This window comes from Helicoverpa zea, chromosome 26 (assembly GCF_022581195.2).
Source record: "Helicoverpa zea isolate HzStark_Cry1AcR chromosome 26, ilHelZeax1.1, whole genome shotgun sequence".
Taxonomy (NCBI): Eukaryota; Metazoa; Arthropoda; class Insecta; order Lepidoptera; family Noctuidae; genus Helicoverpa; species Helicoverpa zea.
Window position 1 is genome coordinate 4645171 of NC_061477.1, and position 26069 is coordinate 4671239.

General features: G+C 35.0%; 1 protein-coding gene across 4 annotated transcripts in view; it reads right to left on the reverse strand.

The window, feature by feature from the left end:
* Positions 1 to 3733: 3733 nt before the first annotated feature.
* Positions 3734 to 26069, reverse strand: part of LOC124642994 (irregular chiasm C-roughest protein-like) — a 79907-nt gene continuing 57571 nt past the window's right edge. For 2 of the 4 annotated variants that reach the window (XM_047181825.1, XM_047181824.1), the window contains exons 4-20: positions 25423 to 25503; positions 23407 to 23558; positions 23003 to 23094; positions 22584 to 22692; positions 22033 to 22203; positions 20323 to 20425; positions 19129 to 19262; positions 15129 to 15255; positions 13621 to 13766; positions 12667 to 12820; positions 12046 to 12281; positions 11411 to 11569; positions 9272 to 9363; positions 7882 to 8033; positions 6995 to 7099; positions 6453 to 6545; positions 3734 to 4578 (exon numbers count right to left, since the gene is read on the reverse strand). In XM_047181825.1, the coding sequence (XP_047037781.1) occupies positions 4541 to 4578; positions 6453 to 6545; positions 6995 to 7099; positions 7882 to 8033; positions 9272 to 9363; positions 11411 to 11569; positions 12046 to 12281; positions 12667 to 12820; positions 13621 to 13766; positions 15129 to 15255; positions 19129 to 19262; positions 20323 to 20425; positions 22033 to 22203; positions 22584 to 22692; positions 23003 to 23094; positions 23407 to 23558; positions 25423 to 25503 (2144 nt within the window). In that variant the 3' untranslated portion in view covers positions 3734 to 4540. Of the gene's footprint in view, positions 4579 to 6427; positions 6546 to 6994; positions 7100 to 7881; positions 8034 to 9271; positions 9364 to 11410; positions 11570 to 12045; positions 12282 to 12666; positions 12821 to 13620; positions 13767 to 15128; positions 15256 to 19128; positions 19263 to 20322; positions 20426 to 22032; positions 22204 to 22583; positions 22693 to 23002; positions 23095 to 23406; positions 23559 to 25422; positions 25504 to 26069 lie in introns of all 4 variants that reach the window. The other 2 variants (XM_047181826.1, XM_047181827.1) reach the window with 2 other exon arrangements.

Below are 26069 nucleotides of genomic sequence, written 5' to 3' on the forward strand. Positions count from 1 at the left end.
TAATAGCTACCGTATTTAGGTACATTATAGTTCGGCCATTCAGAGAATGCGTTCCTGACACGTCGCGATTGAACTGACGACGTAATAACATTCATTGATTATTGATATAATAATGTTGTTTTAATGCTCCTCAATTGTTAAAACGGTATATGAACTATCCTAATCAAAACACTTTTAGTGCTTCTAGTAACAAAGACCCTGAAATTCCTATTTACATAGTGTCTCTTAAATACTAATATTATTTCCAAGACACAGCAGTCTATGCACCAGACCTACCCCATTACACCCAATAACTCCCAGGAGCGTTACATCTTGAGACAAACAGTTATTCCCTACTTGTGTTGCCAGCCTTTTCTGATTATCACGGGCATTAAGCTGGCAACATTGCTTTGTTCATGGCTAGACTTGGAGTTAAAGTTTAACGCCTAGGTTGTCTGGGCAGCCATATTTGAAACATTACTGGAAGAGTTAGGACTTGGTTAATGGTTGTCGTGTCGTTGTTGTAAGAAATGTTTTGGTTTGGACTGGAAGATTGAGTCGAAAACGATGTGTTGGTCATTTATATAATAATTTATCAAGGGATGTGTCATACTTCTAAATCTCCAAACCATTTTTTTATTCAAGTGTACGAACTGTACACTGCTTTGTTCGTCTAAAATTGATGTTAGTTTAACTTTGTCTTTTCTTAACGTGTGTAAGTATGTTTAAGAATTATAAAAGGACTGCAGATTCTAAAGGTCACAACCATTTTTGAAATTCCTTTTTGCGGTCTAAGTTCTGGAAACAGAGTGTCTGAGTTTTTTAAGAACCTGTGGCTTATTTAATTTTTTAAACTTTGACTTTGATATTCATTCAAAATCTAACGAGGTGAACGTATTTTCATAATTCCATATTCTCACCTGAAACCGTTTCCTAATAAAAACATTATACAAAATTATGCGTTCCGCTTACTTTGTATTACCAGTAAAGACGTATAAACCACAAAGAAAATAACCGTCATCTTAAAGTAAACGCAAGCATCCAATAGTTATTTTGACCGCAGATCAAACCAGTCTGTCTAGATTTCTGCGTGTTCAGCGACATCTTGCGGTGAAGTCATGAGGTTGAAATCTAATACATTTGCACGAGTCTATGCCTATTTTAAGTATTGTCACATTCCTTGGGATTTTCCTTGTGGATGCGCTTGAGGATAAGGAATGCGGGTTGGCTTGCTCATTTACGTATATGTTTGTAGTTATTTCTATTGTTTTATTGAAATTAAAACATTGCATAGATTGTAAGATCAGTTTTATTTATCTTTAGAGGTATTAAGAAGATATTATGATGTTAATTCAACGTAGACTGAAAATCAGCACTTTTTGAAGGTCGAGTTTGCAAAAGACAGCCCCCAAAAACGGCCGCCCTTCGCCACTTCCTATGTGTTTTTGCTGGGAAGAAGAAATGGTGGAAAGAACTCCCCAGCAACCAAATGTAATGTGTAATCAACTCTTAGACATGTCTTATTGATCGTATTAGTAGAAGTCGTGTCGTAGAAGTAGTCGAAAATTCACATGACTAGGCTATCGGGTTCAATTCTTGGTTTGGTCTAGTGAGAAAAAAAATTACGAGCTTTTTATATATACCTACACGATAATTGTGAACGAAATAATCTTCTTCTTATCGAATGAGCTAACAAGCCCCGGTGTGAGTTTACCCAAATCCGACTAACAGCCTCTGACGTGGAAGAATCAAGTAACATACTTTAAAAATGTCATAAAAATTGGTACTTTACATGATCAGAATACCATATAAACATACTTTTAACATACATAGGTATATCATATGATGACAAATGGTCTCCTTGTGTGACTTGCTACATAGCGGTATATCCACTTACATTTTCTCAGAGACACATACAAATCATTAGTCTTGTGGTCATCAAAAGCTCATTTTGTTATTTTTTCTAGCATTGCGACTGTTTGTAAAAACGGTAAAACTTAAGTGAGATGGGAGGATTGGTCTTGGACTTACTGAGATGTGTAGGATTAATGCTTGGCAATATTAGCAAATCTTTCGCTACTTTGTTAAAAAATAAAGGGAGCTGTTTGAACTACTTCGAGTACCGGGATAAAATATAGCCTATGCTACTCGAGAAGAGTGTAACAGTGAAAGAATTTTTACATCAGTTCAGTAGTTTTGGAGCTTATTATCAAACAAACAAAGAAAAAATGCCTTAAACTAAATTATGTACAACCCGCTTGTCACTCAAAAATACTACCGTGTACCTGTGTCTAAAATGAGCATTCAATTTCAAAATACGTTTTTATCATTTCTAACTCGCCTCTGATAAAGTCTGAGATTTTACGCTCACAGTTGAATTTTTATTGCTCCGAAACAAGCCATAATATAATGTTGACAAGAAATATCATAAAACGTCTCTGATCGGCCTAGCCTTTTCCCAACTATGTTGTGGTCGGCACCCAGTCTAACCAGATGCAGCTGAGTACCAGTGTTTTACACAGAGCGACTGCCTATCTGACTTCCTCAACCCAGTTACCCTACCAGCCCAGCCCTGGCTTACAATGTTAAATGACAGCCAAGTCAAAGGCAGCTTAATGCAAAAATAAAATAAAACTACAAAATAAATAAAATCAAAAGTTTTATTTGTGATAGCATCATTACAATTATTTAAAAAATAATGACAAATTATATTCGCATGCAAAGAACAAACACTGTATCATGCAATATTTTTATATATTTTGTTTTTTTTTTTCAACAACAAAAAATGTTATTTTGCCATTATTATGCCCATATAGAGGTGCAAGTTTCTTCTTGTAAAGCTTTTCCCGTAACTTATATATTTTTTCATATTTACACTTTATTGCAAGTAAAAATTAAAAGTGGCACACGAAATATAAAATTATTTATAAATTATAAACTATAGAATTCAAGGTCGACACTTCTGAATCTTAACTATTACGGAACTATTAAGTTGCAATCCTAATTTCTTTTCACTATATAATTATCACAGAAAATATGATTTTTCTACATCATTGACCATTTTTAGCTAAACAATTAATCTATCTAAATAAGTCTGTCGTAAAATTTGAAAATTATCAAGCGACAGTAAAGTTGTTATTTTTTTCTTCAAACAGCACATATTAATAAATCGATACATTATAGTTTTTTTCTATAAAATTTATAAAATATTTATTTCAGTCTGTACCTATAGTTTACATAACAAGTGAATTAATTACACTACATTGGAAAAAAATGGAATCATTAAAAATCGACTATCGATTTGTCTATTGAGCAATCATATATAGTTCAAATAGATAGATATATGTATATAAAAGCGTTAAACTGAATAAAATCACTCTTAAGCTGGGTACTCACTTAGAAGTGTAGCACGTAACGTATCAGATACGGTATCAACCTGCAAGTGGGTACGGCTCGTCCACGGTCCTCACGAGCACACTGCGAGCCGCCTTTGTGTTCGCAGTGAAACCGCCACTCGGCGGGTCACTGCGAGCTTACAGCGCTCCACGCGCGCGCGGCATGCAGCGGGCTCGTGCCTACGTACTCACTTGATACCGTATCTGATACGTTACGTGCTACACTGCTAAGTGAGTACCCAGCTTTAGAGTACCCCACACTGAAGACTTTTTAGTCGGCCGACTATATTGTCTGCAGTGTACAGGTACTCATACAATGCGTATAGATCTTTATACAGGTTGTAAAAAAAATATTGTAATAATTAAAATAGATATTTTTTATTTATTCATGCATTGTATTTACAAAAATGTACAGAAAACACATGAAATTGTGTTTCGATTTCTATAGTTCATTTTCGATCGAAATAAAGCGCTTTAACGCAAAATAAGAAATACAAAGTCGACATAATAATCGTAATTTTCGTTATCCAATAAATTATTTAAGTCATTACAATTTTATTAGACTGGGTGCAAGAGAGAAGACTTTTTCAATACACAAAATAATCAACATTTTTTTTCAAAAAATTTTTTTTCTATATTTTTCATAATAACTCAATGTCACTTATTAAAAAATATTCTCACTTACCCCAGCCAATAAAGTCCGTTAAAAATCGATTATTTTTTTTCGATTATTTCTATTAACAATTTTATACAAGTCTTCAGACGTATACTAGTGTATATACACCTCAGTCGTTTAGGAACAAAGTAGTATGTTACACTTACAACTTTTTACACAGCTTATTGTTCACATTCACTAGTTTTTAACCACCACGGAGGAAGGAAGTATAGCGGAGATACCATAAGGCAGGTAGGTCAGGCGCCTACTTGTAGGTTAAGTAACGTGACCGAAACGATCAGTTACTTTTAAACTAACAAGGCGTTCGGCTTCGGCTTCCTTGAGACATTTGTCAAAGATTTTGATTGACTGGGTTCCAAAGAATTCGTATGAGAGCGGAGCTAGTAACGTTCCTCGTCGCCCGAACACCCGCATTTTAGCGCGCTACTGTCTTAGGAGATTTTGCGTTACAACATCTCCGCTAGTCATTTTGTTCTCCATGACTACTCTGCTATACGTGGGTACCTTGTGTTGGTTGGCTGCTATTACCTGTGAAAAATGACGACAATCAGCTTAAGTGATATTAAAAAAACCGTTCAACTTAAGGCAGAAGAGGCCATTAATTATTTTTAATACGGGAAACAAATTGAACGGGATATTTTATGTAATCAGCCTTTTCCGGTGTGACGGTTAGTAGAAATTGGTTTTAGAATGCATGCCATTTTGATATTATGTAGCATTGTCAATTTTTTTTTTTAGTTAATACGGGATTACTACTTAGTAGGTACATGTATTATGCGTTACTTTTTTCTACAGAAAAGTAAACAAAAAATACCATTGCTAAATTGTGATATCTGATTTAAAAACCTTTAGGCCTGGTTTCAGTAGTTACCGATAAAGTGTCAGTTAGTTATCTGATAGTCAATCTTATCTGCCAGACAAACGCTGCTTGCAATTTCAATCAGATATTGCTATCCCAGACCAGTGAAACCAAAAGCTATTTGTCTGTCAGATCAGTTCTATATAAAGGCTTAAAATTATAGATATGCTATAAAGACTTCATCTGTAACTGATAAAACTGACCATTAGCATATAAAACTCTTAATTCTACCCAATCTTTAATTTCTAATTCACCAATACTTATCGCAAAAACATTGTTATATTAAGGTAACTTTCCCAAATGGTACAAAATAAAGTTCGCTACCTGAAGTAGCGAGTAAGCTCAATAAATAATTCAAGTCTCCCAGTTTGAATGCAATTAGATTTATGCGACTTTGTGAGCACATAGCGTGTAAGCGGGTCTCACACTACCACGCTACCGTGGAGCGAACAAAGAATATAGGTAATATTATAAGGGAGCGAGGGATCTATAATGCTACACATGCCATGGTGTGAAGAAGAACGCATTTTTAAACGAGATAATTATATACGTACCAATTCATAAATAAATCGTTTTGTGCAAAAAAAGTGTTTGTAACTTAAGTAATAGAAATTTTAGAAGCATCTACATAAACAAATTTTATAGTTGAAGAGTTAGTTTGCTTGCTCGAACGCGTTTCATTCTTTCAGTTGTAATAGCACAATTATGTAATCGAGATATACCGTAAGCTACATTTTTTATTCTCGTGAGCGAAGTAATTCCTACAGGACGAAGCCGCTCTATGTGATTCTCTGTTGTTTTTTTTTTTATTATACAGTTTCGCATTTATGGTAAACGTTAAAAAATATGAGCCCGCCCCTTTTCGTGGCACGTTGCAGTGTGAGACCCTACCAAGATCGATCGTAATTCGAGCCAAGTTTCTAAACACAAACAATTGAGTTGAATTAAGCCCGCGATGGTCGAACTTGCCAATATAACTTTGCAGACAGCCTAGACCGATATTGTTTATTTAGTGGTTTATTTGTTGCATCATTATGGCCGCAGACAGGCAGTCTATCAAACTAGGGTTTTTGTAGCCAGGCGAAAAAAAAATCGGTATACCGTCGGATACACTAAAAGATGTCAATTGACTAGTAAACTAAGCTATAAGTTTGTGAAAATAATTCAGTTAATATATAAAATTATTAGTGTACAGAAAAAGGTGGAATTAAATTTTAAAAGTTTGTGGTTAACTATTCTATAGAATCGAACTGTAAAGAGAGTATACGCTAAGTTAATCAACACCTCTGCCTCTTTTCCACGGAAATATAAGCTATCTTTGTGCAGTCGAACCCAAAAGTACATAAAATAAAATAAAATTTGAGCAAAGTAAGCCCCAAAAGGTAAGGTATGCTTTCTAATTTCTATATCTTCTTTAAATGTTTTTATTATTGTGAACTAAGCGTAAACTCTCAATTCAAAAACTTTGTCACCTAAAACTACAAAGGTAAAGCATTCTCTATAAGGAATACCGCTTACCCGTTACACCGTGTCACCTATTTACCTGTAGGTACCACCACGGAGTTTCTGACAGCCGAGTAGGGGGGAGGGGCCGGGGTAGACGCTGGCTTCGCTGTGTGAACTTGGCTGTTGTAACCTGTAGTTGGGGGTTACAGTTGGTAATGTTTGTAGTGAGGGGTTACAATTAGTACATGAAGAAGTAAATAGAACAGATAAAGCAGTAAATAGAATAAATTCTAGTTTCACTTTCATGGTGTGCTTAGGTTCAATAAAAATAAGACTATCGTTAAATAAAATAAACAATTAAAATGGGTTCGAACTTAAGGTTAAATTATTTATATTAGAACAAAACATGAATATTTTTAATTTATTGAAAAGTAACATTATTTTCTGCATTTTGCTTGAACACGCAAAACTCGGGAACTACGGGACCAATTTGAAATATTATTTCAGTCTTATGTAGCATTTATCAAGGAAAAGGTCTTATCCAGTTGTGCAGAGAAATTTCCACAAGAATGCGGGTAAAACCCCTGGTGGAATTTATATAAAATTATATTAAGACTGCAAAAAATCCATGATACTTACCAATATTACTATTCCTCAAGTAGGGGTTGCCGTAAGCGGCAGAGTATCGTATGTCCACGTTCGAGGGTTTGGTGTTAGGCTGGGCGTATATCGGCGTTGGGGATGCTGTTACAAATAAAATAATTTCTATTTAACAAACATGGCAGACAAATAAGACAAAAAAGGTACATAAAGAAAATATTTTCTGCCTATCAATAACATAAGCATCATAACTGACGTTCATCAAATTCGATTTTAAAGTCAGATAGTTTAAACTTTTATTGCTTATGCTATTATCATCATCTGTCTAGCCTTTTCCCAATTATGTTTGAGTCAGCTCCCAGTCTTACTAGATGCAGCTAATGTTTTACTTGGGGCTTCTACCTATCTGACCTCCTAACAGTTACAAAATCCATCAATAAAAATCTGAGCAAAAAATGATTTGTAATAAAAATGTTTCTTCCTAAACTGAAATTCACAACACATTACTGCGAAACTCAGACCATGCTAAACTACATCTGGTCTCAATTAAAACAAACAATAATAATTTTAACTGCAACAATTTAACGTTCTAACTAAAGTTGTGAACTAGTCTACTTTGAACTTAACATGTAAAACAAAATGACTAGCGGAGGTGCCATAACGGAAAAACGCCTACAAATGTAGCGCACCAAAATTCTGGTCAGCGGGGGACGAGGAACATTACTGTTTTCGCTCTTATACGCCTTCTTTGGACCCAATACCAAAAATCGTTGAGAGCAGTCCCAAAGAACCCGAACGCCTTGTTAGTATACTCGTAACTGATCGTTTTGGTCATGTCCACCGTACGAATTTGACCTAGAAGAAGGCGCCTGACCTACCAGCATTATGGCATCTCCGCTCATTTTTCCTTACTCCGTGAAACTTACCATCACCAACCGGGAGACCCAAATTATTAATGGCGTCCGTTTCGTCTGACTTTATCGTTCGTTGTAAAGTGTTGTTTTGCGATCCATTGCCGGCTGACAAGGGGAGCGTTGAAGCAGTGTCTATGCTTCGCGTCAATGAACCTTGAAGTGACCTGGTGGTGGAAATTGACGGTTAGTTTTGGTATATTAGTAAGTGGTGTTGAGTATTTTAGCATATTGTTGGGAGTTATTTTGAAACTATATTGTATTCTAGGATTGTGTGAATATAGAAAAAAATGTTTTTTCCCGTAGGTACTTTATTCGACTATTGTTATGCAGAAACTTTTTAGATCTATATTTTGCGCATTTATTTAATTGTCTAGCTAGGTGACCACTTTCTGTTCTTATCAAATAATTTTGCCGCTCTGAAGTTAGCTAACTTTAACAACAGTCAAAATAGATACACAAAACGCAATTGCACATACACGAGTTATAAAATGGCAGCCTTTAGAGTAGCAAAGTTGTGTTAGTTAACTAGAACCAGTATAGCTCTTTAATGTCGCAGTGTCATTTACCTATATATATATATTTTTTTTTTTTCAACAAGCTAGGGTTTCTTTCAAAACAGATTATACTTTTATTTATTTCTATGTTCATAAAACACCTATGACTTAGCTAACACAAACAATAAGGCTACCTACATTGTCTTCTACCACAATATGGAGATAAAACTTATTCACTGGGCACAAAAATCTTGACAATAACATGAAAAATACCCTATTTTATTTTATTCTCACATAAAAAATACTATTGAAAGATCTCAGAAAACTAGCTAAACGAAAAATCTAGAGAAAACCACATTTTTCGTGTCAAATAAAGCTTGTCTCACATTGATATAAGATATCGCAAAAGAAAACTTTTTAAATGACATAAAGTCAAACATTATTTAAAAAATGAGTATGGTAAACAGCATTTATCTAGAGTTAATGTAAATATGTATTAAGTTTATGTGAATTTCTCTTACTAGTTTTTTTTTTTGAGAGAAATATTTAAAATTACTATTTTTTATAAATATTCTATAACTATTTTGGATCTATTAACTAAAACTAAACTGTTTTATAACTAACTTTTTTTAATAAATTAAAAATATTTACAATTAAAATTAAAACTTAATTAAGAAGCCATATTATTTTGGTATTTCAATGCTATTAATGTAGCTCTACTCTTTAATTCCACAAATTCCTAAGATTTATAACCTAACACTAAAACAAACAAAAAAACTATTAAACGTAATCAAGGCACTACACTGTCTAATCTATCCAGTTACCGAGGCGTTAAGTGGGTGCGAATCCTTAATCCCCTTTTAAACCACACAATAAAGAAAATAAAAATAAAATAATCATGTACTTACCTACTAGGTGGGTCGAGGGGGGGCGACTGTACCCGCAGGTGGGGCGGGGGGGCGTATCCCTGTGGGTAGTCGTACACGTAGCCCGCGGGGCTCTGCCATGAAACATGTAATACCACCTTTATTTTACCGCAGTAGGTTATGTCGTAGGAAAACGCAGAAGGAATATTAAGAGGATTTTTTTATGAAAAAAATTGTTGGAGTAAAAAAATATTCGATTTGCTGTAAAATCTCCACTACATATATCTAAAACATAATAGGCGAAGAACAAGTAAAGTATAAACTGTTGAAAAAACGCTGTAATGTTTTTAAAAATAACAAATTTTTATAAACAGTTTAGTAAATAGGTATTTAAACCAGTTTTTTTGGGTCTATTTGATGCGCTAATCGCACAATTGACGTCGAGTAAGCCACGAAAAGTAGTTACCACAGGGCATGAGTGAAATGGCGATGGCGGAATATCTAGCTTTAAATAACAATTATCATCTTTATCAAGTGGGTTTTCTGAACTAACGTACACAGTGCACACAAAGGTATTATTTCAGATAAGTTGTGACTGTCAAATTGGTTTCTTTTTCGCTTTTGTAGTTTGATCTGAATTTGAGCTTGCGAAAATATGTTTTTTGGCCTTTGTTGCCACATTAGCCCGGCTTTTCTTTGTAATAAAAATAAAGTGAAAAACATTATGGTTTACTGAAGTTTTTCGACCGCATTTTTGATTTTGATCGACGTATTAGGCTTTGGGAATAAAATTGTTTTTTTGTGTTTCAGTAAATCTCTTTTAATCTAGGCTGGATTTATGTTGTTGGTAGATGATGTTTGGCGATTATTTTAGGTGTTCAAGATTACCAAGCATTTTCCTTGGATTACTTTTTTTGATAAATCTGTTTTTTCTAGACAAAAACACACGGTAGGAAAACAAGTTTACCCACGTCCTGTTACCCTGTGTAATTTAGGAGGAAATTCAATTCCGCATGTTTTCTCATGTGTAACAAGGTTTACGAAAACAAGTTATTTTAATCAGCTTTTTTTTTCCTCGAAAGAAGCGACACATCCCACACTACCACGAGTAATTGAATTTTGACTGTTTGTACTTTAGTTTGTATACAAAATGAACATAACGTAATAAACAAAGAATGAGTCGATATTCGTCGTTTCAGGCTTCATGCATGGTAGTGTGAGATCCACCTAAAGAACATATATAATACTAATAATACTGACTATACTTTTGATAACAGTTCAAAGCCCTTTAGCTTTCCTGATTTCATCCTTGCTAATATTATTGAATGCGAAACTAACTTGTGTGTCGGGTTAATGTAATAAATGCAAAATAAACTTTGTTTGTCGCGGTTTTACGTCAAAACCACATAACCAATTTGGATTTCATTTGGTACACGGATATTCTTAAGTGTGAGAAAGGACATAGGCTACTTTATATCCGGAAACGGCAATAAGTTCCCTCGGGACACGGGTGGAACTGCGGAAAACTGCTAGTATTGTATATACGAGTTCACATACAGAAACTTAAAGGTATAAGTTAAGATTACTATATACTGGGCCACTGCTGCGTTTTATTATTAATTTTCAATTCCTCTGCTTGCATTGTTCTGATTGTGAGTTTGTAGGTTGTGTTCAGTTTCAAACAATTCTTACGTGTAAGTTCGTAATTCTCAGTTTATATTGTTACAGCCGGGATGTTCTACATAGTTAAAATTGCATAATTTACAAGTTGTTAACTCGCGGCTCATCTAGTGCCGAGGGAACTTCTTTCCGCAGCCGGGTAAATCATAGCAATCTCACCAGCAGCAAGGGCTCTCTCAATATAAGCTTCATAGGACCTTAAAATCTGACTATCATCTACCTAGCCTTTTCCTACTTAGGAGTTGGCTACCAGATTAAGCGGATACAGTTATGTACCAGCTTTTTACCAAGGGCGACGGCGTATCTGATCTCCTCAACCCAGTTACCTTACCTAGGCAACCCTTTGGTAAGCCGTATGGTGACTATCTAACTACTGCTAAGTATTAAGCATACCTTAATAGGGGTCACTATACGTAGGGCCGGAGTAGCTATTGCTGATTTTGTTGGTATTTTAGCAGAAAGGACCTATTATTATTAGAATCTGTCTAGTGCTACACATACCTTAAAGTAAGGGTCACTATACGTAGGGTCGGAGTAGTCGTTGCTGTATCGGAACTGCATCAGAGGATCGTCGTGTCTCATGTTCGGGAGAGGCACGGGGCCCGCCAGTGGAAGACCAGCGTGGAGCTTGCTGTCTGAACGATCGGAGCTTGTGTAGTCCTGTGAAAGGGGGTAGGATTGTAGAATATGGTATATGGTAGGTGTACTAGCGAGATGATACTAAAATTTGTTCGTGAAGAATAAATGGGTAGGTACGTAAGCGCGATTCTACTGCTAGCACGTGTTGGTGCAAAAAGGTTGTTTCGGAAATATTTGCGTGTTTCTGAAAGCAGTGCCGCAAATGTGTGTGGGTGGAATCTCGCCTTGATTGTATGATCGAATCTATAATATAATGTATAGCGGAAGCTATATTTAAAGAAAATGAAATCATGGTTACTATATAAGATACTTACAGCAAAAAAAATACTTGTTTGAAATGTAATGAGTAAAAACCAATAGCTAAGATTTACATTTCTTTATCGTACCGTACTATATATCATGTTCTGAACTACATAATACTTTAGTTACTTAACTTGAAAAAGTTTTCCTATCAACAATATTTTAACCCCAACACTCAAAATTCCACCAAAACTCACCAATTCATAGCTCCCATCGCTTTGCGGTAGCTGCAGCTTCAAATCACTAATATTAGAACTCCTATCACTCTCCTTATTATAAACATCTCCCGTTGTCACGGTAACGTCGGGCTTCTCATTCATCTGACCCTTCTTTCTTCTTCTTCTGTGGCAGACCACGACGAGGATAATGAAAGCCGAGAAGATGATGATGCCTGATGTTACGCCGATTAAGATAATGTAGAGTGGTAGGGTTTCTGTAAAGAAAATTTGGGGGTTAGGACCTGAATATTGTATGGTTTTTAACATTGGCCGTAAAAAAATATAATTATTTCTCCACAATAAGGCCTAGAATCCAGCAAAGTGGAAAGCAGAAGTTTTTAAACAACCCCTACTTTTCAGTTAATACTCTCTCTTCCTTTTTGGTTCTCTATGCGTCATATCCTCGTAAATGAATGTAATTTTGTACCATTCAAAAAAAAGCAAATGTGCAAAAATGACTGCTTAACTTGTTATTTATTAATCAAAGCAGAGACAGAGGGAATTTTTATATTATACGAAAATAGCTACGCTTATATTCCTTCATTGTTTATTTATATGGACTACGAAATCAATATGACAAACAAACACATTAAAACTTACTCAAAGGCTTCAACATAATCGCAGCGTTTGCGTTTCCATACTCATTGGTGACACTACAATTGTACTGTCCATAGTGTCTAGACTGGCTCGCTCTTATCACTAGGCTGGATTTTATCACGCCATCTGGTAACATTTCTTCTAATGTCGCATAGTCCTGGAAGAAAAACTATGTTGTAGCTTTTTTTTGGGTATAAAATGGGCTTCATATCAAGTACTAACTCTTCATTATGGTTCTAGCCATGCACTGAAGGATAAAAAGTAATGCATGTCTTATGTCAGGCTCTAGACTATATGTGTGCAAAGTTTCATTGAAAACGCATTAGAAGTTTTGATGTCAAAGTTGCGTGATAGCTCGATAGACATATTTACTTTTGCATCTCTCTAGTATTTACAAGGATGTAAGAGGAATGAACGTTTATCTATTTTAGAATTTGGAAACGGGTTAGTCGCAAGCTATTTCCATAATAACAATAAATCCATTCTACTAAAATGATAAAATAATATATACAAACAAAAAAATAAACTGGTTTTATAAGACCATTGACATTATAATGGATTGTAGGTACAATAATGCATTAATAATTCTCAACGGCCACAAACCAATTCTTTCTAAAATAGATAATATAAGTTCAAAGTTTGTATATTAGGCTGTCACGGTAAACCAGCTGAACAGATTGAAATGTAATTTTATATAGAGATACTCTTGAGAGTGTTGTACGCTTTTATATCAAAGTGCTAGAATAAGGAACGCGATCACAACTGTGAGTTTCCAGTACTAAGTGGATACTGATAACTCAGACCCAAAATCATTTATTCAAACATAGCTTCAAAAACACTACATTTGAACGTCAATTTTTACAAAAAACAGTCCCCAAAACGTCCACCCTTCACCACATCCTACGTTTTTTTACTAGAAAAAAGAACAATTAACTTAATCACAAACACAAAACTCACCGGATCCTGTATAACGCTGATCTCCCGACCCTCGAAGTACCATCTGATGTCATCAGGTTTGGGCACGGAACGAGAGGCGCATTCTATGCGTACACTCTCTCCTTCCATGCCAAACTGTGTCCTGTTTGATAGGATTGTGGGCGCACCTAGGATAATGGAAATAGTATTATAATGTGTAATGTAATAATGGCTTAGATGTTAATCTTTTTAAAAAGGTTCGGTTCTTAAATCGGGCGTTACTTTGCGGAAATCAATCAACATCAAACTTTAATTTGGTACATTGCTTTATTAACTAATGGTTTAGGGCTTGTCTTACAGGTTAGAAGAATTTTATACAGAACGATGAATGACTCAAAATGAAATAGGTACCCTAAAAAATGTGTATAAATATCGCGACACACGGTCGGTTAACCCCATGGTAAGCTACTTATTAGCTTGTGTTATGGGTGCTAACCCAACTGATAAACTACATATTCTCTACACGTAAAATCATCCTCCGAGCCTTTTTCCCAAACTATGTTGGGGTCGGCTTCCAGTCTAACCGGATTCAGCTGAGTACCAGTGCTTTACAAGAAGCGACTGCCTATCTGACCTCCTCAACCCAGTTACCCGGGCAACCCGATACCCCTTGGTTAGACTGGTGTCAGACTTACTGGCTTCTGACTACCCGTAATGACTACCAAGGATGTTCAATGACAGCCGGGACCTACAGTTTAACGTGCCATCCGAAACACAGTCATTGGTGTCTAAGATATACTTAGAAAGTACATACAAACTTAGAAAAGTTGCATTGGTACTTGCCTGACCTGGAATCGAACCCGCGCCCTCATACTCGAGAGGTTGGTTCTTTGCCCACTAGGCCACCACGACTTTTTTTTTCTTCTCTACACGTATAATACACGTACAAATACTCCACATGTTATAACACGCAGACCACAGGCAACAAGCATGCTCATCGCACAAATGTTGACCGTACAGGGAATCGAACCCGGGATCATCATTGCATGGTGACCAATACGCGACTGTGAGATATATCGTCGTGTCTTCACTATTTTAAAGAATAAAATTTTAAGAAGAAAATCATCAAGGTGAATGCACTTGGAGTTATTTCATGATATAAGACATTTAAATATTTTCTTTCGAGCAATTTGTACAGAAATAACTGAAAGACATTTTTGCATGTGGTTTTCAAATAAATAAATAAGAAAAATAGATTTAAAACAGTCCAATGCTGAATAGTCATGACAATGCACTGTAGCTTTTTTATATTTCAACTGAAGGTTACCGATTGTGTCAAGAATATAATAAATATCAGTAAAAAAAAAATCTACATATTTTAGTTGTAAATAAAACCTACTGAAATTAAGTAGAAAACAAAATAATCTTTAATTTTAAAATCAAGATTCTGTTAATAAGTAATCTGTTTAAAACCTATGAGGAATGTGAAGACATCGAGAAAGGCAATTTAACTTTTTAAGTCCACCGTATCATAAGAATGTAAAACTTACTCTTAATAAATATGGTGGCTTCGCTCTCGATCTCAGGGTACCCTTCCTCGATAACCTTGCAGATGTACCGTCCCGCCGTCTCCCTGTTCACGTAGACCTTCAAGTTCGGAGCCTTTCCTTTGACCTGCTGGAAGATATCACACGTTCACGTAACACTGCCTTTTGGTGGTACATAATATAAACATGTCTATGATAAAAGTGGCTATTTACGAGCCCCAAACTATGTATTATACCTATTACAATTATACCAGTCTATACGAAGTGTTATACATAAACAGGAATGAATTTTATCCAGTGCGCAAACATTGTCAACTTATAGTTAAATATGTTTTATAGTTATGTATATTTTTATTTTGTCGTGTTTTAGTACAAAAAAGAAAAGTTATTGATATCGAAAGATGTTTATGGTGTAACCGATTGTCCGGTCACAGTCGTCATAGTAGGCACGGCGGCAACGCGAAACCGGTTTTCTGACGCGAGTGCTGCTCCAAGCGCGTAAGAATAGTTAGTATCCATATTTTGCTGATTTTAGGGCGGACAAAAGAATGAAAAAAAAATTACTGAAGATGCAGATTTGTTCTGTTAGTGATTCTGGACCACCAGTTTTTTTTTTTGTGCACTGCTTAAAATTCATACCTGTATATTTATTTAAATGAACTATTATATCAGTCTATAGATAGACTATAGACTAAACAGTCGGCCAATAGTTGGCCCAGCGGTTAGTTGACAGTTTTTACACGCTTTTTATTAGCTTCACCTGTATGTTTGTATGTTTGTAGGTTTGTAACCGACTTCTTTGGGCGCGATTTTGACCCACTTTAAACGGCCAGATTTCGTTCAAACTTTGTAGATTTATTATTAGCTTCACCTGTATGTTTGTAGGTTTGTAACCGACTTCTTTGGGCGCGATTTTGACCCACTTTAAACGGCCAGATTTCGTTCAAACTTTGTAGATTTATTGGGGACCGATGACAATACACTAATTTGATAAAATTATTCCATTTTTAACCGACTTCCCAAAAAGGAAGAGGTTACACATACACATCGATTACTCCGAGGTTTATAGACCGATCTACGTGATTCTTTTTTTGTTCGACTCGGAATAGCTGCCAGTTGGTCCCATAGTCATCAGGTCAGGATCTGATGATGGAAACCCTGAGAAATCGAGGGCAACCTTCGAAAGTTGTAGGCATACATAGGGTAAAAACTTGACACTCAGGTGTACGCCTAAAAGCACTATTCAACTGTGAAGATTTGGAGCTGACCTGATGATGGAGACCAGAGAGGGTCCAGGGAACTCGACAACTGAATATGTAAACCTCGTGTTTGGGCTTAAATTATTTGTATTGACAAAACCTATGCAACAGTGAAGGTTGGGAGCTGACCTGATGATGGAGACCAGAGAAAGTCGAGGGAACTCGACAACTGAGTAAATAAACAAATAAACTGAATATGTAAAATACCTCGTTTGGACTTATATTCTTTGTATTGATGAGAACTTCCCACTTGTATGGATAGTGACAACTATTCGTAATATCACCCGTGTCGTCACGTTACGCACCAAATCCTCAACCATCAAGAGACCAACATCCAAAATATGTATTTTACCCGTAGTTGAATAAGCTTTATGTTTTACGCATGTTATTTTAGAAGAAATTTACACTTAAGAAGTAAGTATACAACAAATATTTACTACTTTACTTTTAGATCAAATGTACAAAATCACAATATTGTTAAATTGTCTTTCCATATCTATGTTAATTATTTTAAGATAATATTGTTATTCATATTTAAACTTTGTTAGTATAAGGTCAAATTGTTATATTTATTACGTATATATTCATTGTATATGAGTATTAATGTGTAAATTTTGTTCGAATTTAATGTATACAGTACAAGTGCAAATTATGTAGTTCAAATGTTTTTAAGTATAGTTCATCCTTAGTTTATTTTCGCCCACCAAGGACGTTCCTTCAGTAACGTCCTTGGTGGGCGATATGTTTGCGACTAACATTTGAATGCTTCCTACTCGCTCGATAGATGGCGTTGTCGTTTCGTTACAAGCGAAACTCTAAGACAAAATGTTTTTTTTTGTAAGACTTTAATATACCAGCTTAGAACAGTGCACAGAGGAGGTTTTATTTATCATCACCCCATCTTGTGTACTAGTAGGTCAGCAGATCACCTAGTAGCTTAGCTAGGAAACAACAGTCGATAAGGCAGGACTCGTTGTTAATTTTTATTTCCAATAATTATCTTTAGCCGTTTTCTCTAATATTGTCAAATTTTTGTATACTAAAGAGAATTTTAATTCTACAAAACAAATAATAGTTTAAAAAAAAACTAAATCTACTTTAAAAAAAAAAAACAAACTAAAAAACAGAAAATGCAAAATATCTTGATTCCTTTAACTAACAAGGCTATAATACTAAAAATGGTTGCCAAAATAAGGCGAAAAATTTTTTTCGATCATAAAGCACTCTCTGATGCTTCGCATCACGAGTCGTGCAATAGTTTAAAATTAAAAAGCTATTATAAATAATCCAAACTAAAAAGTAGAAAATAAATAATAGTTTAAAAAAAACTAAAAAACACGCTTTTTATAGAAAACCGAACTAAAAAATAGCAAATAAATTTTAATGAATTTAAATTAAGAAAATAGTGTTCAAAATTTCAATGAATATAAATTAATAATAGTGTGAATACAAAAAAAATATTTAAAAAAGCGTGGGGTGCATGGTGTCAATAGTTATAAATATTTTATTGACAGATATGAGTTGAGTGATTTTCATTTCGATATGACCTTAAAAAGCACCCCACGCTTTTTTAAATATTTTTTTTGTATTCACACTATTATTAATTTATATTCATTGAAATTTTGAACACTATTTTCTTAATTTAAATTCATTAAAATTTATTTGCTATTTTTTAGTTCGGTTTTCTATAAAAAGCGTGTTTTTTAGTTTTTTTTAAACTATTTTTTTTAAGGAAATCGTGAATCCAATCAAACTTTTAAGTAGTCGGTTTTATACCAGCCTTATACATGATCGTTGTTAAGTATACACTTACATTGATATCTACATTGGTATATAAGCCAGTTTAAACAGTCATCGGACTAGAAGCGTTCAAAGTGCTGACGGTGTAAATGATTTCTCTGCTTGATTAATACCTACAGATGAAACACACTGTACCTCTTATGTAGAGGTCAAAGAATTCTCACAATTTGTCGTTTTTGTTAAATTCCTAATTTAGGTCCTGGTCATGAGCTCAATTGTTACAAGTCGCAGTCGCAATTCTGATTACCATACTGCTTTGATTGCTGATGCAATATAGCTGACAACATTTTAAACATTAAATATTTGAACAATAATCGCTCATCTTCATAATAAACACAAAATGATGAGTGATCTAATATCCCCATATGTTTTTGCGGTCAGACCCGACGTTAGTCATAGGGAATACTTATAGGATTGACGTAATGTTTTCAGAGATATCCCACATAGTTGGTTATAAAATAAAATTTTAATATGTATTGCTATTGCAACCACATGGTTTCCTTAACATAATGTTAAAATGGGTGACTAATTTGTTTATCTAGTGATAATAAGCCCGACCACAAACATATGTTCTCATTTGAACTTCCAGGTCAGACTTTTTTTCTGAAGTCCTTTTTAATAAGCCAAGGGAAATAAAATGTAAGTGCGGCTGTACTCTTTCCTTCTTTACCTACATTTCTAATTTGATGTGAATTAACCGCTTGTAGGTGTGTAAAACAATAGAAGATCAATTGTGTCTCGCGTATATCTGCGCACAAGGATTTAAAAGGATCAACCTACTGGAAAAAAATCAATTTCTCTTTCCCAACTCTGACAGTTGGATCTCACTACAAAATATATCGATTGTACCTAACATAATATGAAGTATAGCTTACATGATTTTTATCAAAATCCACACAAAGGTTCTTCCTACCATCCCGTTCCCCATCATGGTATTCACTTACCCCTATCCGTCCCGGCTCGTGGAACAGCCATCTGATCTCCGGCTGCGGCTGGCCGTCAACATCACAGCTGAGGATCACGCTGGATCCTATGTCTGTCTCCACGTTTTGAGGCCGTGTTCTGAATGTTGGTGGGTCTGGGGACAAATATGTTTGATTGTATATTGAACACATGTTTAGATGTTTGTTCAAGTACCTATATGAATCTAATAAACTTTATCAAGCATTTACTATTGTCTGGTTTCTAAACAAACTATACTACGTGTGGCAGTTTTTTAAGCTATTTTAGAAAACAAAACTAAAATCTCTTCCTATCTTGCTATTAAACACTAAAATCCCAAGATCAGCCAGCAAGATATCAACTTATTTCGCCGTTTGCGCTTTTAGAGCCAATGTCATTTTACCTAAGTAAGCTTTAAAAGTAAGTAATAAAGTCTTCATTTCTCTTACACAAAGGTTCTTAGTAGTTCACAGCATTTTTCAGACCAGTTCTTTCTGGGAGACTGGTATCCGCACTAGAAAACCCTGTCACGCAGATTACCAGGCCCATCCACGAACATAGTGTAACTCATATAGTAAGAACCTTCACATTCAATTTCAAATGCTTTTCTCTCATTTACAAGCAAGAAAACCTCCCACTTTTCTAACACATTTCCATTTCTCCCAAAATGTTCGCTAACAAAATCAGAGCATACAACAATGACGTCACTGCGCCCGCGCACGTTGTTATGGGCAGTTGTATCATCAGTATAAACACGGCGGTTGTTTATACCCACGGAATGCCGGAGCGTGACGCTGTTGTAATAAAATGTTAAGAAACATTGTGCTGAACTATTTTACTTGAATAGACATGCTGAAGATCGAAGATCGAAGGAGTAGCCTCTAGCTACTCCTAAAACTTAGTGGAGGAATGAAGCACACGAAAGAGTACCCGGTTTCCAAGAGTAATGTTGAAGATGGAACGAATTGGAGACTATAATTAACAATACGATGATGTGGGAAATCAATCAGGGATGATGACAGATTAAATTAAAAACCAATTTCAAAGAAATACTTAGATGGACAGACAAATAGAATAAATAGATTTCAATTGGTAATATATAAAACTATCTTAAAAATAGATACACCGCATCCGACATACAATACCAAAAATATTATAGATTTGATACATAAAACAGGTATTTGTTGGGTACTCACAAGTAACTTCTAATGTGGTATTTCCTTCGCCCTTTCCCACAGAGTTGCTAACTTCACATCTGACCACAGCTTTGTGGTGTTTTCTTGTCACATTGAAGATGATCTAAAACAGAATATTGACATCAGCATTGCAACTTGCGTCATCCTTTGCCTAATCTTTTTCCAACTACGAGTTGGGTTCCATCGTCACCATATACATCTGAGTACCAGGAATCAGTGTTTTAGACCTGTGTTTTAGAGTAACTTCCTATTTTATCATGGATAACACCAGTTATCTGGACAACCCGATTGCTCTTGGTAAGACTGGCTGTCTGATATTATAAATGCAAACGTAACTTTATCAGATCAGGGCGTTCACGTAAAACCTAAAAGCGTGAGAAACGACATAGTCAATTTTTATCCAGTTATGGTAAAGTGGTTCTCCCGAACGTTTGTGAAACAACAGAAAAAGCTAGGAAAATATACATTTTTATATTACTTGTGTCAAAAGCATTATAAACGACACAAAAATAATTTCTTACTAATGACTGCAGTACTGTTACATTTTTCAGTAGATGACCAAACAAAATCATACTTAATGCATGAACACAGCTGAAATACAGTTGTTTTGCTAGCGTTACGTTTGTTGCTTATTGTTGCTGAATTAACGGCTGTTGCTTGTTTTGTTGCTGTTGCTTATTGCAAGTTGATATTGTTGAAAGGTGACTCAATTTTGTTGTTTTGTTTTGTCATGTAGTTGGATATCATATTTTGTTTTTGCCGTCCATAAAGGGCTATATAATGCAGACAATTTTTTGTTTTGCTTGAAAATTATATGACATAACAATGACGTGAATTTTGTTAATATTGAAGGATCCATTTCTTTGCACTAACTAATTACTCAGTAGCTTCTCGCATCCGGATGAAAGTAGCCTACGTCTTTTCAATCTCATTAAAATTGGTTCAGTAGTTTTGGCGTCAAAGCGAGACAGATATACACAGTTACTTTTACATTTATGTGCAATATTTGTAAAGCTATCGTCTTATCCTTTGAATTCAAGATCCAAGTATGTTATGACTTGAGAAAAACTGCAGTTCCAATAAAGACATTGTAAACAAAATATCTACAAGCTTACATGCAATTCAGTACACTGTGTGTCCGACATTTATTGCGAAATCTCCTCAACTGTGAAGCGCACTGTCAGACATTAATGTCGCAATTTGTCCGGCGTAAGTAACAGCTTAAATAAACGTTTATGTTAATCTTGAGATAAGGATCCCGAAATTATTATTCTACTCTGAATGTATTTAAATGAGGGCTTTCCTTCACAAGGTTGGTGGAAAAAGAAACAAAATATTCTTAATGCTTATTAAAATTATCAGTATCTACTCAAAGTTAATGCTATCAGGTCTTTATTTAAGTGCTTTATTTATTATTGACTAGCTTCTGTCAGGGGTTTTGTACCCGAGCCTCCGGATATAAGCCTTCTTCAATAAACGGGTTAACCCAAACTGAAATATTTTTGTTACTTTGCTTGATTGCGCTAATTTCAATAAATACTAAACTGGTTATAGAACATGTTTCAGCGTTAAGCTAGGGGACTGTGTATCCAAGTGAAACTGCCCGTGAAAGCTAATGTATGACTTGCGCAAAAAAACAGTTCCTATAATAAACTATAAACGTACTAAAATCTAGAAAAAATTAACAATGAAAAATTTTATGTGACTTACCATCTCATCAGCATAATCACCAACTACCGGATTATTATTGATATACCACCGGTATATCTGAGCCGGGGGGTTAGCGTCGACATCACAACGGACCCTGAGCTCTGACCCCTCAGGGATCTTGCGGTTGTGACCAGAAGTCATTGACACATTCACTTTTGGCACGTATTTGACCTAGAAGATAATATTTTGTTTAGAGACTGTATGAGTGTGTGAGTGAACTTTCAATCTCTCCCTAGAAGCATTTTTTTTTTATATTGAGTTTCATTTTAAGTACTGGTGGTTTGGTGGTGAAAGCAATAGCTTCTATGGTATGAGTTTGCGGATTTGATTCTAGGTCATGCAGATTTATTTGAGGCAGATAACCTTAGTTATTTTCCCTTTAATTTCCTGTATTTGACAACAGGGGGATTTTTATTCAAGCGACCCATTTCCAAAACCTTCCTTTCTACTACTTTTCAACTCAATCGCAATATCATCCATATAAAAACCACTCATAACCCTGAACTTCTTTACTAAAACTAGCATTAACCAGGCTAATTAATACAAATTACCTCTATATGTACAATGGCCATCCTTGGCGCCCTATCAGCAGTGTTCTGTGCTTGGCACGTTATAGTCTGATTGTGGTGAGCCTTAGCTGGCGTTAACCGCAGCACTGATCTGCAATTGACAACGCATAATTAGTTGGTGTATGGTGTCCGTTTAATTGGTTAATTGAGGGGATATCTTGTTCTGTTGTGGTAAATTAACCTTGGTATGAATACACTTCTAGAACGTTGAAGACGTTTCTAGATCCTTCCTGACCTGCTAATAAAGATGAAGCTTCTTCGAATGGCAAAACAAAAGAAAAATGCCACATCATCAATGAAATACTTTTCTTGGACAATTTGTTTTACATACAGAAGTTATTGTAACCTACGGGGTATTGTCATACAGAAGTTAATATAGGTAAAGGATATGAAGTACTAACCTGGTTTTATACCTCTGTCCGTCTGGTAACAGTTCCACGGTGCTTTTGACATGCTTCTTTATCACGGATTGGTTGCCGTCCAACCAAGTGATCTAGACGGATGAAAATTAAAATCTAATTATTAATGCTAAATAAGATAAGGCTTACATACATAAGTATTTTTTACTTTATGTGTTTATATTGTAGTTCCTGTTTCGGCAAAATTGCCAAATTGTATTACAGGTATGTAAAAGTTGTAAAAGTTTTTTTTTTTTAGAATCTGAAGTTGCGTGCTTTAATGCCAAAACATCAGCTACATTTAAAAAAGTGTTATTTATGAATCTGTCAAGTTTAGAGTTGCATCAAATTTTAAGTAAATTACTCTTGCTCGTTTACCACAAAAAATGGTTTCATTGAATACAAACCTCAGAAGCCGGTTTGCCCCCCGAAGAGACGCACTCGATCTCAACAGGTTGACCCTCAGTGGCATCGATGAACGCTCCTCTCAGTATCCTGGGTGCTTCGGGAGCAACTAGCACTGTGAGTTGAGCGTAGCGGGAGCGGATTGCTGGCTCACCTGAGTAGAAAGAGATTAGTAACATTAGATTTATGGTGAAATTTTTGGACACGGTAGAGGGAACTTTTAGCTTTGTTACGTTCCAAATTCACTACAGCATAAACGTCAGTTTTCTTAAAACCACTGTATACAATAATGACATTTTTTTTTTTAATACAATTGTTTTGTCAGCGAACTTGGGCCTAAGCTGTATTCATAGTATACTTCTGTTTAGAAAGAAAGTTGCATCAACATGTTTCTCAGTTGCTGGTAATAGTGCTTTGCATAGTTGATAATGGAGGAAATATCCGAGGAAATATCTCGTTGCTCATACCAATGTTGATATAGGTACTATTACTACTTTTTTACCTGGAAAAGAAGATTGGTCGATTTTAAAATGATTACTGATTACTTCGTTTTCACTGTTTTAATGTGAAATTAATACTAAAATTAAATAATGAATGAATGAATCTTTCATACGGGCATTAAATTAAATTCAATGATTCTAAAAATATTAAACGTTTCTCAAAGCATGACTTTGCATTTTACATTCATACAGTCGTACATAAAATAGAAACAACTGTAATTTTCAACGGCCTGATTTGAAATAAAATACGATATTTATAGTTAATTATATTATCTGAAATATTTTTTTTTTAGCTTGACTTTACTACAGATTCGATTCTTATACCATTCTTTTTAAAATAATGTTAATACCTTATACTTTGTTATAGTCTTGACAATGTAAAACCACGTATTAATCTTAACGACTTGAAAAGCCACCGCTGGTGAAGACATTAATCGACGTAAATCTCTTTTGTAATTTAAGTACTAACTGTTTTTCTCATGGGGAAACCAATATCTAGTAAAGGGTCAAACCATAAAATGCTTGAGACTCATAGTATGAGGTTATTGGAAACTTTATTAAGGTCTTAACTATTTACTTTCTTGTAAGAACAACGGCTGGTCAATATTGTTATCTTTTAAAAAAATATATAAGAGCTGTCACAAATATTATATTTGAGACCTGTAATTTAGGAAATCATAACTAAATCAAAAGAGCACTCCCGCTGTGGGTGTAGTGTGTGAGTGTCAGACTTAAGATAACAATGTTCCTTCTTAAGCCCTTTATGATTCCAAGACCTAGAATGGAAAAGGTTGTTTGACTTGATATGTAACATCAGCCTTTTAATAGTCTTTAATTCCTTAATTGCCTTTTAATTCTCATACTGAGAAGGAATGAGCGCCAATCACCAAGCTTGCTCAATGCGGATTGGTGATTTCAGAAATAGATATGAGAGTTACATGATTTTACACATACACAGCATTATAGCGAATAAATTATAGGAAGAAATAACTTGTAATAAACATACACGACATTAACAAATATCAATAATAGAAAATTATTTCTTATCACAAGACAAAAAATACACAAGACATATTTCTCATTAGCAGAGACAAAAGTCCTGTTATTCTTTCTATTAATAATTATCTACATACGATACTCGTTATCATTGTAAGTGTTCCCATTATATCTTATGATTGAACTGTTCACAATATCTAGGATACTGGCAGAAACAATAAACTCGTATCCTTAATTAGTACTCTTATGAGAATCACAAATGAAAGAGATCTAATTATGGAAACTCATAATTGGCTAATGATAATCGAGTGATCAATATACTTACTGGTTGTCTGTCTGCTACACTATAATGTCTTAACTAAGAATATGTTTTGGAGCTTAAAGAATACATAAAACATATTGAGGCATGGAGAAGTATACCTACCTCTAATTCATAGAGCTATCCTCGTGAAGTGGTTCACTCACAATTCTAAAAAACCTGCAGATAACAGCTAGTATTATGTAATATTTAGTATAGCTCACCATTATGACCGGAGCTGACTTGGCACTGGTACTGTCCGTCATCTTCCAAGGTAAGATCTTTGATGTCTAGAGAGAAGTCCCCTGAAACAAAAGAAAGACGTTAAAATTAAACAATTCAGAATTTGTAACCTTTTTCTTAGGTGCCGGGGTATTTTACATCGTCAATAATAATAGAGGCCATAATAATGCAATGGATAATACGTTTGCCTGGTGGTCAAAAGTCGTGAGTTCGATTCCCCCCCATTTATGCTCTTCATATTATGTAGGTTCAGGACAATTATTATCGACATTGTAATTATATTTTCCCCTCTCAAATGTATTTACAAGTTATGTTATCCCACCACTCAAAATACACTCCCTTACAATATTACTTTTAAATCAAAGTCTAAAAATAAATCCCTGAATGCAATCACCAGCTATTATTCCTCCCTCATTAATATTGCCACTCAGAACAATAAAACTAATAAAGTTATCTCTAAAAGATGATCCTACAGCACTTTAACTGGGTCTCCTATTTAATAAGCTGACAACCCCGTTTTGTGCCGGCTCGATAAAAATGAACGTCGCTCCGGGATTACAATACTGAATACTTCAGTTCCTGTAATTAAATATACATAGACGGATAATTTTGTAAGCTAGACTGTTCG